Source organism: Panthera leo, chromosome E2 (genome assembly GCF_018350215.1).
Source record: "Panthera leo isolate Ple1 chromosome E2, P.leo_Ple1_pat1.1, whole genome shotgun sequence".
Taxonomy (NCBI): domain Eukaryota; kingdom Metazoa; phylum Chordata; class Mammalia; order Carnivora; family Felidae; genus Panthera; species Panthera leo.
Window position 1 is genome coordinate 48,635,985 of NC_056693.1, and position 13,005 is coordinate 48,648,989.

Consider the following 13,005-nt stretch of genomic DNA (forward strand, 5'->3'; position numbering starts at 1 on the left):
CGTCACTTGCCTACCACCACCTCTTTGACCCATCATTCTTGGTTTCCTGACCCAAAGGTATACAGTGAGGATTGGGACCTGCCCTGGTCCTGAATCTCTTCACTCAGGTCTGAGGATAGTTGGGTTTGGAAAGTGTGCCAGGAAGGTTATGGGTACTGCTTGTTTGTGCTGGCACTGGCTTTCACGTCCCTGGGGTACAAGAGGTGGCCCTGGGCCCCAGGTTCACTCTCAGTCCTGCTGGTGCAGGAGAAGGAGGAAAGCAGGCCTATGCTGGGAGAAGCAGCAGAAGCTAGCTGTCACAGCCTGGGGGCAAGAAGCTGTCCTAGCCTGGAGTGTGAGAGAAGCACACAGCAGGAGGTTGCAGAGGACCCCTAGGGATACAAAGCGTTTACACAAACCAGTGCAGGAGAGGCTGTTCCATTCATCAACAAGCATTACTCCAGGTAGGGTACTGAAGGTGGCAGGAATGACCAAGACAAAAGAGAAGAATCATTTTGGGGCAAGGCAGTGGGGAATATGTGTGAGATAGTCACACAAATAAGCACAAAATTAAAATAACTATAACTTTCACAAGTGAAAGGACAAAGACCTATGCCCTGGGATTGCTCTGGCCCTAGAGGCTAGAGGTCAGCCAGGCCGGCCCAGGTCTCACTTCTGCAGGCCTGCCGGGTCGCGCCATCTATTCATCCGTTCACCCCTCAAGATCCACGTGTCCTTGCTGCGGTCCCAGGGCATTGCTCCGCTCGCTATTCTCCCTCCAGGACGGCAGGGGGCGGTGCCGCGTCACCCGCCGCTATCCCGACAGACCCCGCGCGGGCGCGCGCCTTTAAGCGGGCGGAAGAGCCCTCGCGCGAGCCCAGGTCGGCGGGCGGAAGCGGCTCGCGCTCCAGGCACCGCCATGCCTGGGGACCACCGCCGCATCCGAGGGCCCGAGGAGTCGCAGCCGCCGCAGCTGTACGCGGCCGATGACGAGGAGGCGCCAGCAGCCCGCGACCCGACGCGGCTGCGGCCCGTGTATGCGCGCGCCGGGCTGCTGAGCCAGGCCAAGGGCTCGGCCTATCTGGAGGCGGGAGGCACCAAGGTGCTGTGCGCCGTGTCCGGCCCGCGCCAGGCCGAGGGCGGCGACCGCGGCGGCGGCCCGGCCGGGGCGGGCGGCGAGGCCCCGGCCGCGTTGCGCGGCCGCCTGCTTTGCGACTTCCGCCGCGCGCCCTTCGCCGGCCGCCGGCGCCGCGCGCCCCCGGGCGGCGGGGAGGAGCGAGAGCTGGCGCTGGCCCTGCAGGAGGCGCTGGAGCCGGCCGTGCGCCTGGGCCGCTACCCGCGCGCGCAGCTGGAGGTGTCAGCGCTGCTGCTGGAGGACGGTGGCTCGGCGCTGGCCGCCGCGCTCACGGCCGCCGCGCTCGCCCTGGCCGACGCGGGGGTCGAGATGTACGACCTGGTGGTGGGCTGCGGCCTGAGCCGCACGCCGGAGCCGGCGCCCACCTGGCTACTGGACCCCACGCGACTGGAGGAGGAGCACGCCGCCGCCGGCCTCACCGTGGCGCTCATGCCCGTGCTCAACCAGGTGGCCGGGCTGCTGGGCAGCGGGGAGGGCGGCCCGACCGAGAGCTGGGCCGAGGCAGTGCGTCTGGGCCTCGAGGGCTGCCAGCGGCTCTATCCCGTACTGCAGCAGTGCTTGGTGCGGGCTGCCCGGCGGAGGAGCGCCGCCGCGCCGTCCTGAACCAGAAGCCTGAGCCACGACGGACGCCAAGGACCGAGCTGCCGCCGTCCCCTGAAGGACCTGTGCCGACAGCTTCCAGATTGCACCGAGCTGAGAACTCCGAGGCCAGAAAGGATCTGAGGAGGCGTGCACAGAACTGATGGCACTGGACAGCTGTGTTGCAACGATTTCATTAAAGAAACGTTTCTACTTGAGCCGGTGCTTCCCAGCTCCGACCAATTAGAGGAAACTTGGGAATGCGGCCTCACTCCCACGTTGAAAAAGACTTCAGCTGGACTGGCCTGGAAAACGGGGCTTGGAGCTCTTGTCAGGGATGGACCCTATGCAGGCCAGCTGGTGACTCCCTTTTATAGAATTGGCCTGCTCTTGAGAGAGTGGACAGGGGGCTGTGCCTTGTCATTTATATCTGAGCTAAAACAAACTCCTTTATATCTGAAAAAGTCTTTTGTTGTGCTTCTTGTCAGTGGCGGACTTAACGGAGCAAGGCTCTTCTGAGCATGTAATGTGGTCTTGGGCCCCTGGTGTCAAGGGCTTGGGACAGCATTGTCATAAAGGTGTCCTGTTCCTTAGAGCAACATAAGCAGAAGAGACCGGCTGAAGGTGAAGGAGGTGCTGGGGTTGGTGTGGGGAAATGTGCTTTGAAGAAGGAGAGGCTGCCCCTTTGAGCACCATAGCGGCCGCTGCCAAGGTGTGGCACAAGTAGGGAGGGTTGTGTGGCCCCAGGAGCACTCTGGGTGCACTCTCTGGCCTCTGGTTTGGTGCTGGGCAAGACCAAAGCTCAAGGGTGGGTAGCAGAAAGGGGTTTGGCTCTGGGTGGAAACCAGATTCCACCTTTCCTTGGCCGTGGGCAGAGCAGCACAGCCGGAGGCCTCCTGCACTGCTGGTAAGAAGTAGGGGTCCAGGCTGGCTTTGTTATCGTCTAGTCTTGGCTCCTGGGAGATGGCGGATAAACTGCCAGGAGTAAGAGCTTCTGGATGTTGGGAGACCAGATGCAGCCTGGCCATTATTCCATATGGCAGAGCTGGCCTAGCTGAGTGACCACAAGAGTGGCATCTTCCCTGTGTGGCTCCTGTGCCCTGGCTTGGTAGGAGCTTCTGAACGTGCGTGTGTCCGGGGCTTGCTCAGCTTCTCCTGGAAGGCCTGACCTAAGGCAGCCCAAGGACCAGAATGAAGCTTGGAGACCATACCAAGAACCCCTGACCAGGGAAAAATACAAATTTTATTTTTCCCCTTTGACATTACAGCCTTTCCAGAGCAGGTCTGAAATACACAGTGTCAAGCGAGAGACAAGATAGAAACAGGACATAAAAATGATACCCCTATTCTGAATGAGGGCTTCATAGGGTGGGTGGGCAGTCTAGAACCAAAGGTGGGTTATGTGGGACACACACCGAGGAGCTTAAAGACCGGAAGGGGACTGTAGAACTTGAGTGGATCTTCCTGTGCATCACTGGAACTGGGAAAGCGGGGCTGGTGGCTGCAGGATGCTCCACACTTGGAACTGGCAGGACCTGGAGAGGAGGGAAAAGCAGCCAAAGCGGTGCTTGCAGTCAGAGGGGCTGAGGCGCTCCCAAGGCAGGGGCCTGTTCAACTGCCCCTTGCAAGACTGGGCCTCAGCCTCATGAGGATGGCGAGCATGTGCTAGGCAGTTGCAGGCCTCCCTCTCAGCCCCCGACTGTCTGGAAGCTTGGCCTCCAAAGCAAAAGCCACCATTATGGAGAGGCTTCCACTTCATTGTCCTCATTCCAAAACGGGTGCCTCTGGTTGCACAGGTGCCACCAGGAGGCCTTCCAAAAATCATACGAGGCAAGGAAGGAAGCCTGGGAAGGAGCCGGGAGGGGTTCCACTCTTCTACTGACTGCCCTCCTGGTCTGATGCATGATTCTTCACCTGTAGAAAGACAGAAGCAGGACTCTGGCCAGGAGGACTGAGAGCCATGGGGTGTCTGGGAAAGGGAGGTCTGTCTGCCAGCATCTCTCCTCACCCCCACATCTCTTTCTGGGCAGCTTGGGCAGCTCAGTGCTCCTCGAGATTCTTCTAGAGGCCTGGGAACCCAGAACCCCTAGACAAAACAAACATTCCCTTCCTCTAGCCCAGTCTTTCCCCAGATGTGACTCAGGCCTGGGCAACAGTAATGGCCCTCCAGAGCCCAGCAGTTGGAGGGGCAAAGCTGGACAGGTGGAGGAAGGGAAGTTCATTACTGCCAGCCCCTCCACCGGCATCCTGGGCCCTGTTGAGATGGCCCAAACAAACCCGGGGCTCGGCCTATCTCAGGGACTACCAATAAGGGAGGAGGATATGGTAGGTCAGGGAACATTTGGGCCCTTTGATGTTGTACAAAGGGCTCTTATCAGACTCAGGTTGGATGTTCTCCATCCGGGAAGGTCCATGTGCCACAGCTTCCCCAGGGAGCACGGTACAATATAAGATGTGGGGGCAGGGAAAAGGCAGAAATCGGTTTTAACAAGCTTGCCAGGTGGTTCTCAGGCAAGGGGTGTGGGGCCCTGAGGCACAGCTGTGATGTCTGTGGTGCTCAAAGCCCGCCTCCCGGCTTCCTGGAGAAGAAGCAGACAGCCCCTAGTCCAGCTGAGCTCATCAAGCCCGAGTTGAGAGGGGGAGACAACACAGTGCAGGGCCCATGTTCTGGGCCTTGCCTGCGGTAGAAGTCCTATGTCTCTCCTCAACCACCACTGTGGGCTCCCGCACAAACCCGAGTCTCTCCCTTGTTCACAGGGAGGCCACAAGGACTCAAACGCAGGGAGGGTGAGGATGAGGGGAGGTGCCGGGCCACTCACTGCCTCCTCTGGGTCTGTGCTGTCCTCGGGGCTGTCTGCTTCTGGATGGGGCCTCTGGCCCCTGGACTCCTGCTTGGCTTCAGTGTTTCTGCATGAGGACCTCTTACTCACCAGGGCCCTGTTTTCTTCACTGGCCTCTGACCCTGTTCAGGGACAGTCGCCAGTTAGTGGCCAGGTTTGGAGGTCCCGGCTGATCTCAGAGAGGCTGCTTGGTGCCCGGCACTGATCTAGGGTGCCTAGGGCTTGAGACGACAAGATGGGGGTGGACTGGGACACTGCTCTGCCCCCAGACAGCTGCTGAGTGGTGGGAAGATCCTAGAACAACCTTGAAGCCATATGGTCTTCAGCCATGGGGACAACCAGACCCTGGGAGGGCAGGAAGGAGCCCTGCAGATGGAAAGCAGGACGCCAGGTGCCATGCCCCCTGGCACCTTCAGCAGTGGGCAAAGCTGGAGCTCACTTGGAGTGCAGGCTGGGCCCCCAGTTGGAGGTGCTTGACCCAGAAGCTGGTCCCTCTGCTGGTCCATGCGCTCCAGAGTCTCCAACAGACGGTCCACCTGGGCTTTGATCTGGCTTAGCTCCCCCCTGATGGAGTGCAGCTCCTCGGTCTGGACTGTGTGGAGAGGGGCCGGAGCTGGTGTCCCACGGGCCCAGGAGGCAGAGGGCAGGGCTGCTCCCGGGCCTGCCCTCACTGCCGAGGTCCTCCCAGCTCTTTCCTAGCCCTGTAGGTGAAGGCTCTGCCCCTTCACTCACGCTTTATTTGCTCTTGGGGCAGGTGGCTCTTCCTGGGGCCCTTGTGGGGACTGCAGCTGCTCTTGATCCCCATGCCCACCTGGGTCCTCCGGATCTTGACAGGCACGCGGTTAATGAGTGGAGGGATTCTTTGGCATTCATACACGCTACTGGGATAGGATAGAGAGGGAGTCAGGCCAACCAGCCCCACCTGTTTACCCAGAGGACCAAGGGGGCAAGACCCACCTACCGGTAGGGGACATCTTCCCTGTACAGCTTGTAGTCCAGGTCATAGTTACTGCTGCTGCAACAGAGACAAATGGGGAAGGGGTCATTCTTCATGGCCAGAGTCCTTTCCCAGACCCATTTAACTTGAAGAAACTGAGGTGTGCAACTTTTCCTTAGAATCCCAGAATTCTCCATTGGAAGAGGCCTTAGGGACTTGACCAAGGCCACTTTGAGAGAACACAGCAAACCAGCTTCCCCATGTCTGGCCTCTAATAAGGGGTATCTGTCAGGTGGCCCCGGTGGGCAGGAGGGGTCAATCGCCTGCAGCCTTCTGGCCGGCCAGATCAGGGCTCTCCAAAAGTTCCTCTGCCTGACCCAGGAACAGCTGATGTTCTGGATCTTAGTCTGGCAAAGGATGAAAGGAAAGAGTTAAGTCAGGGCCCAAAGCCACAGTGGGGGTGTGAGAGCCCTTAATCCTTGGTTGGGATTGCCAGGATGTGGCCCAGCACTGACTGGCAGGGCCAGCCAGGCAGGATTAAGGCTGTGGCCAGGCCGCCTTCCTCTTTGCTCCAGTCCTTGGGAGAGAGCAGGAGTCTGGAAAGTCCCAGACTCTCGCTGCCCGGCCTCTCCCCCTTCTCTCATGTACCATGCATCTCCAGGCAGGGAATTGGTGCCTAGGAGGGATGTGGAGATGGGTGCAAAGAGAATTAAGCACCCGCCTGGGCAGGGAGGCTCTGTGGGGACACAGCTACAGGAGCTTCGGGTGCCATCTGCACCCGGGGCTGGAACGGGGGATAAGGATCAGGGGAGGGGATGCACGCGGCGGCAATACAGCTTCTAAAACAACTTTCTGGTGCTGTGCGTCCCCAGCTCAGGCCCAGCCCACGAGGGGCGAGGCCTGTAAGGCTACTGGGTCAGAATGGAGGACGTTGGGGGCGAGGGGAGGGAGTTCCCCTTCATCCTGAGACGCCCCACAGGCCGGTTAGTGAAATTTCCGGCCATCCTCGCCTCCGCTTTCTGGCTTCAGGAGGTCTGGACGGGCGGCCTGGACACACAGCAGGGATGCCGATTGCTGATTCCGGTGGTGGGAGGATCATCCTTGGAGAAAGGAGAAAGTGACAGCGGCGCGCCAGGAGGGCGCGTGCGCAGCCCCGGGGGTCGGGCTAGAGGTGGGTGGGGGTCCCGCGCCCAGCGCTGCCTCCGGAGGGCTTGGAACCAGCCAGCGGGAGGGCTTGGGGGCTTGGGGACTTGGGGGCTTGGGGGCTAGGATGCTAGGACAGAACTGAAGCTGATGCGTCTCCGCCGGGCGCCACTGCTCGGGGAAAATTCTCTCTTCTGGATCCTTTTGGATTGGCTGGAGAGCTCCGCCCCCTCAGACCGGACGGAAGCGTTGACGAAGAACAGACACGGTGCTGAAGCCTGTGGCTGACCACCTGAGTCTCCGCAGCAAATAACTCCTCACAGCAGCATTGGTGGTTCAGTGGTAGAATTCTCGCCTGCCACGCGGGAGGCCCGGGTTCGATTCCCGGCCAATGCAAGGGTTTGACTTTTTCCTCCCTTACATTTTTTTTCCTACAACGACTTTTCGACGTAGTCAAAAATGAGTGGTGTAGGAATGATATTTCATTGACTGCTTAGCACAGACTGGAGAGCAGCCTGAGTTGAAACACACACAGGATGGGTTTGGGAATTAGATGTTAGGCTACATGCGCCCCACAGCCATGCTTTCTGCAGTTACGGGGTCCCTCTTGGCCTGAAGGAAGGTGGGCTCTGGTGCCGGCCCTCCTACCCTCATCCCACCCCATGCCACCTCTCAGTCATCAGCCGGGGCTGATGGCAACTGCCCTTGAGTCTTTTCCCCCAAGGGGCAGTGTCCTGGTCACATGGCTTCTCCGTGCTCTGTCCTCTGGTCTGGGTTAATTGCTACAGTCTGCAAGTTCGGGCTTCCCACAAAAGGAGAAATAGAACACCCCTTCAGAACGGTGCTGTGGGCAGAGGTCAAACCACCTGTGTCCTCAGGGCCAAGGGCAGGGGGCGGGGACTTGGGACAATCCTTACACCACAGACCTTTCCCTACAGGTTGAGAAATTCCATTTGGAGGCTCAGGTCACATGTCCTGGACTTGACGAGTTCTCACGGACAGGTCATCCAGCAGCTCAGCGGCTGCCAGAACCACATTCCCAACCTGTCGTTCCTCTGGTCACCATCCTAAGGCCCAGAGCCACAGTCCCAGCTGCCCACCCACTGCTGCCCTGGACCCAGGAGGCTCCAGTGGCAGCCTCCCACCCCCCACCCCGCAAAATGCTTCATTCTCCCTACTGGAGTCCCTACTGGGGATGTGTGACTTAAGGAGGTCACCCCTGCCCCCGGCCTTGAAGGCGGGGTCCCCTCTGAATGGAGTCCGAGCCCCTGCCGGACAGCTGCCATTATGCCCCATTGCCTCCCTGTTCCTGCACCTGCACCCTTCAGAAGGCTGGCAGAAGCAGGTCAGAGCAGGCTGGGAAGGTAGTTGGGGAGGACAGGAAATCCGAAGGTGACAAAGCGAAGAACTGAGGCCCTTAGGGGCAATGGGGTTGATTCCCATGGTCAGTTTGGGGTGTGAAGGAGGCCTCAAAAGTGGCCTCATAAGTGGCCACGGTAAAAAAGCACATGAGAGAACTATGGCAGAGAACCACTTTGCTCCTATCAGACAGTGATAATTACTAAACCCCCAGAATCACATGAGATGCAAGGCAAACCAACACCACATATGCAGTTCTGCTCCACTGAAGAGATGTGAGTTTAAAAAACCGCATTGCCTGTGAGCACACACCTACTCATCAGCCCCAAACAAACGCAGTGCAAAAGCCACCCACGCCGGCACACTCACAGGGTGACACAGACCTTCAGGCTGACGCTGACAGGGAGAGATTTGGCTTAATCTCTCTCAAGGTCAACCTGGAGGTTCAGGGACTTCTCAGATCAGCCCCCAGCCCAACCCCGCCATCTCCTTTCCAGGAAGATGAGGCAAGGAGAAACCCAAAAGAGACTGGAAACTTTGGCCCCAGGGGATTTACACACTGCTGTTCCTAACAGCAAACACCTGCCCCACTGCCTCCTCCACCGCAAGACAGAAACCACCCAAATGCCCGCAGGAGGGCCAGGAGCTGAGTGAGGCCATCACAGATGCCCAGCTGAGGGGACACTCGTTACGCCTGTGAAAAGGGCACGTTAGCTGGCAGAACGTGGCAAGCTCCTTTCTGAAAATGTTTAAAGATTTCTTAACATTATCCTCTTTTTTTTTAATGTTTATTTTGTTATTGTTGGGAGAGAGAGAGCAAGCATGAGTCGGGGAAGGGCAGAGAGAAAGGGAGACAGAGAATCTGAAGCAGGCTCCATGCTGTCAGCACAGAGCCTGACTTGGGGTCAAATTCACAAACCCTGAGATCAAGACCTGAGCCAAAGTCGGATGGTTAACCGACTGAGCCGCCCAGGCACCCCTTAACATTTTCTTACACTTCCCAAGTTAGGGGCAAGATTTCATCCAGGGAAGTTCCCATTTGCTACTTCCCAAATATCTGTACCTGGAAAAAGCCCCCAAGCACCATGAAGGTGGGGATCCCCTGGGAGGACCCATGCCCCCTGGCTCCAGGTGGGAGGAGGGGGCATCCTGCCTCGGTCAGCAGGTGGTGCTGGGTGACATCAGCAATGAGAAGCCTTGGAATGAACGGGTCATCTCCTTCAGTTTATGGACAAAAGCTGAGGCCGAGTGAGAAGGAACCCCCAGGTGCCGCAGTGAGTTCCCTGAGCTGGACTCCTGAGGTCCTTGTTCCATCCCAGGGGGACCCAGAGCCCCAGACAAGCCCGCAAGCAGCCCCCCTCCCCTGCGGGCGACCCTGGACAGACTCACCAGGAGATGGCTGTGCCCGGCTGCCTCTTCTGGCCTGGCTGGGTGGGGCCGGGCCTGGGCTCTCCAGCCATGTCTAAATCTGAAGAGAGAAAGAGCAGGGCAGAGCATGAGAGGAGGGAGGGAGGGGTGCAGAGGAAGGGCCCAAGTGCACACCGGCTTCACTCACTTCCAGGCCGGCCCCTCCCTGCTCCTCAGCCCCCAGGCAGTGGGTATGGTCCCCTGAGTGGCCCTGAGACACGGGGCAGCACAGTGGGCAGCCCGGCCTGGCCTCCTTCACACCCCAAACCCACCGTGGCAATCAACCCCATTGCCTATGCCCTTGGTGGTACCATCAAAAGGCAGGAGGGACGATATCCGTGGTCTTCGTGTCCTCTGGGGAGACACCTAGCCCTGGCCAGAGACAGTTTTCGAGTGTCCTGCTGCCTGTCTGCCTGCCCACTTGCCTGCCTGCTCCCGGCCCACGCACCGCAGCTGCCTGTGGGCTAAGCCCCTGGGTCGGAGATGGCCGAGGTGGCTCTAAGGAAGCAGCAAAGCCAGCAGCTGGCCTGCTCTGGGGAACAAACACCCCACTGCCCTCTGTCGGTGGGGGAGGCAAGATCCCATGTAGGGGAGGGCGGAGATGGGTCTGTGTGCCAGTCACCGCAGATCTTCTAGTTTCTGGGCTCCTCTCCTTTGCTGTTCACCACTGGAGAAAGCAGCTCTTCCACAGTGGGAGAGGGAGGGGACTCCTGCGTACCCTCACCCGGTGCTCAGGGCCTGGCCCTCAGTAAGTGCCACTTGATGTCTGCAGAATGCATGAATGGAAGTCCATGAAATCGATTCTGGTTTTTTTTTGGGGGGGAGGTTGGATCAGACCCCAGAGTTTCGCTTGTGACTTCAAGGCCCCTCCCCTGAGCCCAACCCCTTTCTTCCTCTGTCTGTGGTCCACTGTGGCTGCCAAGATGGTAACAAATGGGAGCCTTCTCCTTTTCCTGTTCTCAAGACTTCATGCAACACAAGAGCCAAGAGCACTTACTCAGCACCTGCTTGCTTGCCGTGGAGACCAGGAGACTGGCTGTAGTGTCCCTGAGGCACTGACGATCCAGACTGAGCGTTTAATTGGGAGGAAGTTGGAATTTATCACTCCCACCTTGTCCTTCCTCTTCCATTCATGGTTCTGATTCATCCACTCAAGGACACATTACCCAAATGTCCATGTACCAAGGTGAACGCCTGTACTTTGTCTCGTCTGGCTTTCTGTGTCTATTCCTTTGGTGTATCTATTTTTTTTAATTTATTTTTGAGAGAGAGAGAGCATGAGCGAGGGAGGGGCAGAGAGAGCCGAAGATGCAGAATCCAAAGCAGAATCCAGGCTCCGAGCTGTCAGCTCGGACTCATGAACCGTGAGATCATGACCTGAGGTGAAGTCGGATGCTTAACCGACTGAGCCAACCAGGCACCCAGTGACGTATCTTAATACCCCTGGTCACTTTCACATTTGCAATGTCCACCGGGGACAGAAAATCACACGCGTGTCCACCACACAGGGCAGAGGCACTTAGAAATTCCTGATGTGCCCAAGATAGAAGGCACAGCATTAATATAAATTCATCATTCTCTTTGGGCTAAACATCATCACTATCCCCTAAAAATGAGAATACTGAGTAGGAGGTGATTGCACAGAAATGAGAGAATGTAGAAACCTGCATCATTCTCCTGGGGCCCCGATCATAGGACCCAGCTTTGGGGGAAAAACCATTCAATGGCTACCAGATTGCCAGTGATGAGTCAATTATTGCAAGGGGGCTAGTGGAGTGTCTGGGAAGTTCACCACCTATGGCAAACCATGTCCACATGTGTAATGGGCATCTTCCTGAGCACCTATCACCTGCAGCCCAGAGCAGGTAAGCCTGGTGATGGCTGGCCCCACCCCCATTCGAGGGCTGTATCGTCAAGATTCCCCAGAGAAACAGAACCGATAGGATGTATACACAGAAAGAAAGAGATTTATCATAAGGAATTGGCTGACAAATCTCAAGATTGGCAGTCGGCAAACTGCAGACCCATGAGAGATAATGGCATAGTTCCAGTCCAAAGACCAACAAGTCTGAGACCTAGAAGAGTCAGTTTCAGTTCAAGTCTGAAGGCAGGAAGAAAGAAAACTGATGTCCCAGCTCAATGGCAGTCAGGTAGGAAGAGTTCCCTCTTACTCTTGGGAAGTAAATCTTTTCATTCTATTTAAGCCTTCAACTGATTGTATGAGGCCCACCCACATCCGCTTAACTGCATCAACCCCTTCAAATGTTGATCTCGTCCCAAAACACTCTTAATGGGGTGCCTGGGTGGCTCAGTTGGTTAAGTGTCAGACTCTGGCTCAGGTCATGATCTCGCGGTTTGTGAGGTCGAGCCCTGCATCAGACTCTGGGCTGACAGCTTGCTCAGAGCCTGGAGCCTGTTCTGGATTCTGTCTCCCTTTCTCTCTTCCCCTCTGCCGCTCACACTTTGTCTCTGTCTCTCTCAAAAATAAACAAACACTAAAAAATAAAAAATAAAAAACAAAACAAAAACACTCTTAGAGACTCACCCAAAATAATATTTGGCCAAATCTCTGTGCACCCCATGGCCCTAAGTGAGACACAAACTTAACCATCACAGGGACCAAGCACCAGGAAACAGGGTGGAGGTCTTTGCTCCACATTCATCTCTCATAAAGACCCCGGGACAGGTTTCCTGGGGGACATGCCCTCTTACATTCCCCCGGGGGCTGTGAGAGCCTGATTCATGGAACTCGGGACAGATAGTTCATGAACAGAAGTCATAATGAGTGACCGCAGATGACACAAGGACAGGGGAGGTCAGCAGTCAGATGGGAAGGAAGCAGAAGACAGAAACAGACCAAGTGGATGGAAAGACTAGAATGAGGAAAAGGGAGAGAAGCAGAAGGGGGTGGACATCCTGGACAACTGGTCTCCAGGGCTCCCTGAGCTGACTCCCTGATGTGCCCACTCTGACCTCATCAAATGGGCGCAAAGTAGTTCACTTATTTTCATAGGGCTCCCAGGAAGGAAAGGGTGGCCGTGTCATCCCCAATGCTAGAATGTTGCAACCAGCGGCCAGAAGTGATTGAAATTAACCATCTGCCAGATGGGGCTGCATCTTCACACCCAGCACCTCACCCAACCCTCACCGCAGCCTCGTAGGGTAATGCTCTGAGTGCCCCGTCTCAGGGCTACCGTAACCGGGCTCAGAAGGACAGTGAGCTGAGAGGAGCGGTGGGATCTCAGTCCCCAGCCTTGCAACCGGTACAGTGTTCCAACAAGCTAGAGGACTTACTTGAAGCCATCGGGGGGGGGGGGGGGGGGGAGGGGGGGCGCCTGCGTGGCTCCGTCACTCAAGTGTCTGACTCTTGATTTGGGCTCAGGCCATGATCTCATGGGTTTGTGAGTTCGAGCCCCACATCGGACAGTGAGGAGCTTGCCTGGGATGCTGTCTCTCCCTCTCTCTCTCTCTCTCTCTCTGCCCCTCCCCTGCTTCCCCTGCTCTCGAAATAAATAAACTTTAAAAAAAAAAAAGAAAGAAAGAAAATACCCAGTGGGATCGGCTGGAAGCGGAGGCTGGGTCTGTCAGCGCCTTCAGGCTGCAGAGTCCTGGCGCCAGACTGCTCC

At 57.2% G+C, this 13,005-nt stretch overlaps 1 protein-coding gene and 1 non-coding gene across 2 annotated transcripts; both read left to right on the forward strand.

The window, feature by feature from the left end:
• The first annotated feature begins 871 nt into the window (after positions 1–871).
• On the forward strand, positions 872–2,157 carry EXOSC6 (exosome component 6). Its single transcript, XM_042919269.1, has one exon. It carries the CDS (start codon positions 899–901, stop codon positions 1,715–1,717), a length of 819 nt encoding a protein of 272 aa, XP_042775203.1. The 5' UTR covers positions 872–898; the 3' UTR covers positions 1,718–2,157.
• A 4,781-nt stretch (positions 2,158–6,938) lies between these two features.
• Positions 6,939–7,009, forward strand: TRNAG-GCC. Its single transcript has one exon. It is a non-coding gene; the product is annotated as a tRNA-Gly (tRNA).
• The last annotated feature ends 5,996 nt before the right edge of the window (positions 7,010–13,005 follow it).

Bases quoted from the DNA above. Each gene is read 5' to 3' on its own strand.
- EXOSC6 (XM_042919269.1), top strand. From the start codon at position 899: ATGCCTGGGGACCACCGCCGCATCCGAGGGCCCGAGGAGTCGCAGCCG.